The 4,887-nt window shown below is 34.7% G+C and overlaps 1 protein-coding gene across 1 annotated transcript; it reads left to right on the top strand.

Moving 5' to 3' along the window:
* On the top strand, positions 1,026-2,661 carry LOC107604900 (UDP-glucose flavonoid 3-O-glucosyltransferase 7-like). Its single transcript, XM_016306614.2, has one exon. It carries the CDS (start codon positions 1,181-1,183, stop codon positions 2,627-2,629), a length of 1,449 nt encoding a protein of 482 aa, XP_016162100.1. The 5' UTR covers positions 1,026-1,180; the 3' UTR covers positions 2,630-2,661.

Genomic DNA, 4,887 nt, shown 5'->3' with positions numbered 1-4,887 from the left:
AATTAGAGAGTAAAAGTACTAAGAATTTATTTGGGTGAGCTTTTAAAAAAAAAGATCTTTTTTCAAGTTATTTTTTTTCAAAAAATCTTATAAAAAAGTAAAAGTAATTTTATTTTTGGATATCTCATACAAAAGAATCTTTTTATTTATCAATTATGTTTGAGTATAATTATATAAAAGTATTTTTTATTAATTTATTACGTGAAAAATATTTTTTTTTAAAAAATGATCTTTTAAAAAAAGATAGAAATAATAAAAAATATCTTTTTCTAAAAAAATATTTTTTAAAAAAAAGATGTAAATTATAACTTCTCAAAAAGATATTTTTTATTTTTCTAATACTTTTACTTTTATTACTAAAAATTTACTAAACATACTAAAAAATAAAATAAAATTTTTTTTTATTAAAATTTTTTTTATCAATTTAATAACACTTAAATAAATATAAAATTATTCACAAAATACCTAAGAATTATTTTTAACGGGTATGCTCATCTCCAATTCACATTTATGGTTTATCAAAGACATATATAATAATATAAATGATAAGACATATATAATATAAATTGATTTGTGATGTGTATGGTTTTACTGACGGATAAATAATTTGATTTACTGTTAGGAGATCAATTTGAAACGTTTAGAATGTGTTTGGTTTGATTTTTATTTTTTATTTCAAATAAATATTCACGTATAATTGTCTTCATATAAAGTTGATAGTTAAAAATTTTGATTTAATTATCATCTAACAATTCTCAAATATTAACTTTACACGAATTTCACACAAAGATAATTACACATAAATTTTAGGCTTAGTTTTTTTAGTACCAAATTAAATTAATGTCAACTTTTAACAAATACCATTTTAACTATAAAAAATATACTAAGGGACTATCAGAATTTATTGATTTTAATTATTATTAAATTATTAATTTAATTTTTTTAATCTAATTATCTAACGTACTTTATCTCATATTTTTAAATATTATTGATTAACTAATAATCAAACATAATAAAATTTTGATATTCCTCCAACGTTAATCTGTAACTATTATTTCTTTTTCTTCTATAAATTGATTACGAAGTATCTAACATAGCCAATGCAAATAGCCACGGCAACTTCCTTCTTCCTCTCGTATATGCATAAGTCTGAATCTTCCTACCCATAATTAGAAAAAAGATGAATACTTCAAATCCTAACCTACACATATTGTTATTTCCTTTCCTAGCACATGGGCACATAATTCCTACCATTGATATGGCCAAATTATTTGCCACAAAAGGGGTTAAGTCCACCATAGTCACCACCCCACTCAACGCATCACTCATCTCCAAAGCCATAGAAAAATCAAAACCACACCATCACAACGTGATCCAAATCCAAACCATTGAGTTCCCTTGTGAGGAAGCAGGTTTACCCAAGGGGTGTGAAAACATGGACTCAGTCCCTTCCCAAGATTTGTTCCTCGCGTTTTTTCATGCCACTACTTTGTTGCAAAAACCCTTTGAAGAACTACTTCTTGAGCAACATCCACACTGTGTTATTGCTGATGCATTCTATTCTTGGGCAACAGATTCTGCTTCCAAGTTTGGGATCCCGAGGATTGTGTTCCACGGCACTTGTTTCTTCTCCTTGTGCGCTTCCGATTGCATGGGACTTTACGAGCCGCACAAGAATGTCTCGTCCGATTCGGATTCCTTCCTCGTTCCTCGCCTTCCCGGCGAGATTAAAATGACAAGGAAGGACGTGCCGGCTTTCATAACCAACAAGGAGAACAGCACGGAGTTTGTCAAGCTCTTGGAAGATGCAAAGGAAGCACAGGCCAGGAGTTATGGCGTTGTTGTCAATAGCTTCTACGAACTCGAGAATGTGTACGCAGATTTCTACAAGAACGAATTCGGGAGAAAAGCATGGCCTATAGGCCCTGTTTCTCTCTGTAACAAGGACACAGGAGAGAAGGCAAACCGGGGAAAAGAAACTACGATTAATGAGTTTGAGTGCTTAAAGTGGCTTGACACAAAGAAACCAAATTCAGTTGTTTATGTTAGCTTTGGAAGTTTAATAAGCATGCCAGATTCTCAGCTTAGAGAAATTGCATTGAGTCTTGAGACCTCAGGCCAACGTTTCATTTGGTTGGTGAAGAAAAACGAGAAAGACGGGGCGGAATGGCTACCGGAAGGGTTCGAGAAGAGAATGGAAGGTAAGGGACTAATTATAAGAGGTTGGGCACCTCAAATCTTGATTCTTGAGCACCAAGCGGTCGGAGCGTTTGTGACGCATTGTGGTTGGAATTCGACGTTGGAAGCGGTGGCTGCAGGGGTGCCGATGATCACTTGGCCTATTGTCGCCGAGCAATTTTTTAACGAGAAGTTGGTGACCGAGGTTCTTGAAATTGGAGTGCCTGTGGAAGCTGTGAAAGGGGTTAGGTTGGAGGGTGAATGTGTTGGATGCGATGCATTGGAGAAAGCTTTGAAGAGAGTAATGATTGGGGAGGAAGCAGAGGAAATGAGGAACAAAGTGAAGGTTCTTGCTCAGTTGGCCAAGCAGGCTGTGGAAGAAAATGGATCCTCTTACTCAGCTTTCAATGCTTTAATTCAAGAGTTGGTTTCACTTTCTCTCTCGAGCTGAATTTGAAAATAAACAAGCTAAAGGTTAAGGTACTCCATAATAGTTAAATAATTTAATATATTTAATTAAAATAAATAATATAATATATATATAAGAGTAGACGATTATTATCTGATAATGGAAAGAAAATGGTTGGAATTTGGTTGTCTTTACGTTGGAAATTAAAGTTTGAAGACAAGTGACTAAATATAAAATTATTAGAACTTTATTAGTGCGATATTAAGTGGTCGGAAATTATTTTTAATATTGGGCTGGGTTAGGTGAAATGCATACTTGGCTGGAGAGGTGATATACACAGCTGTTAGGGCAGGACAGGAAAAAAATGGATCGTCCAACGAATTTGGAGTACCTACTTTCACGTAAGGAAAAGTTTAGGAGGTAGCAACTTTGTTAAATTCTAACTAGTACATAATCAGCAAAGAAAAGTAAGTCATTAGATAAAAGTTTACACCAATCTCATACCATTAAAATTATTATTAATGGCTATTTGATAGTTACAAATCACAAAAATTGCTGCCCCAATAATCGATATTATTACCTTAAAAAAAGGGCCAGTGATTTGTTAAGTGCTGGTAATCTGGCATGCATTCGATTTGGGTTGGCCTGATATATTATAAAATAATTTTAAATTTAAGTTAATTTAAAAATTTAATTCTGTTAATAGGTCAAGTTTAAATTCATAAAATATTTTAATAGGTCTATTAAATTTATCTAAATGGGGGAGAGGGAGTGGGTAATGCAAGATAATATAAGTGCATATCAATGCAAATGGAATGCAAGTATCGTAAAAGAATAGCATTGACTTATGAATAATAATACCCAATCAGAATAAAACAAGTCATGAAACACCAGAATAATTCAAAAAAAGATGTAACAGTTGAATAAGAAAATTTAACACTAATGAAAAAATAAGAAAAAAGAAGGAAAGAAGGGAGGAGGAAAGAAGGAGAAAGGAGAGAAGAGAAGGAGAAAAAGAATAGATAATAAAGGAGAAAAAAGAGAAAAAAAGAAGAGAGAAATAAGGATTAGAAAAGAAAAGATAAGAAAAGTGGCGGCGCAGGGATCTGGTGGTGTTGCGCTAGTGACGCACACGCGTACTCCACGCGTACGCGTGGGTCGCAAAAAAATTGGAAGGTGACGCGTGGGCGTCGGTCACGCGTACGCGTGACCGTGTTTGTGCTACTCTTGCGAAGGCTTCTTTGCGCGCGCACAACTTTCTGTTTGTCTTGGGGTGTGTGCCAAAATAATGTGTGACACGTGTGCGTCATTGATGCGTACGCGTGACTAGTCAGAATTTGAAAATGGCGCGCACGCGTCAGGGACGCGTATGCGTGGGTGAATTTGTGCTTTGGGCACAGTGTCCGCACCAGGCCAGCACAACTTTCGACCTGACACCTCTTTACGCTGATTTGTAGGGTCACGCGTACGCGTGGGTGACGCATATGCGTGGAAGGCTGATTTTGCAATTGACGCGGACACGTCAGGAACGTGCACGCGTGGGCGTGTTTGTGCTTAAAGCACGCCTCCAGCCATGCTCCCGTGCAACTTTCTGTAAGGTTTAGCATCGCATGTGACGCATGCGACCTCCATTTTCTATCTCCATCCTCGCAGCGAACTAACAATTATAGCTTTTTCTGATGTCTATGGCCACTGAAAGTGTTGAAGGCAACTAATTTATTGTTGAATTTGGTATTAGGGTTTATCTACTCAAGGACTAATTTGATTTGATATAAAAGACTTATCTTGTCAGCAACAATAGGGTACAACTTGGCGTCTGCCACGCTGGCAGTTAACGACACACGTCAGCGAACGTTTGCCAACTCAGTGAAGGCGATGACGGAAGGACAAACGTGACCAGGTTGGGTATCTTTCGGGGACGAATTCGATTAATTTTATCTTTCGAGGATGAAAATGGAGATCGAGGTATCTTTTAGGGACGATTTTAACTATTAACTCATATTTCATATGATCCATACCAGAGACTTTTTCTTAGAGTTTTGGTTCATAAATTTCTTTTTGAAAGCATATTTATCAAACTTGAATCTTGACTATCATAAAATTATTCTCGTTTTTTGATGTGTCAATTTCATATTTGATTTATATCAAAATTATTGAATCTCTCCACTTGAATAGTAATTTAGAATTATTTTTTTATTTTTTATCTATCTGTCCCTATTTTTAGAATTAATTATTAAATTATTACTATTTTAAAACATATTATTCAATTACTATCTTTTTTCATGGTGGTGACTTTTTTT

The sequence above is a fragment of the Arachis ipaensis genome, chromosome B06, assembly GCF_000816755.2.
Source record: "Arachis ipaensis cultivar K30076 chromosome B06, Araip1.1, whole genome shotgun sequence".
NCBI lineage: Eukaryota > Viridiplantae > Streptophyta > Magnoliopsida > Fabales > Fabaceae > Arachis > Arachis ipaensis.
The sequence above is the reverse complement of the archived record's forward strand: the minus strand, read 5'-3'. Positions and strand labels throughout refer to the sequence as shown.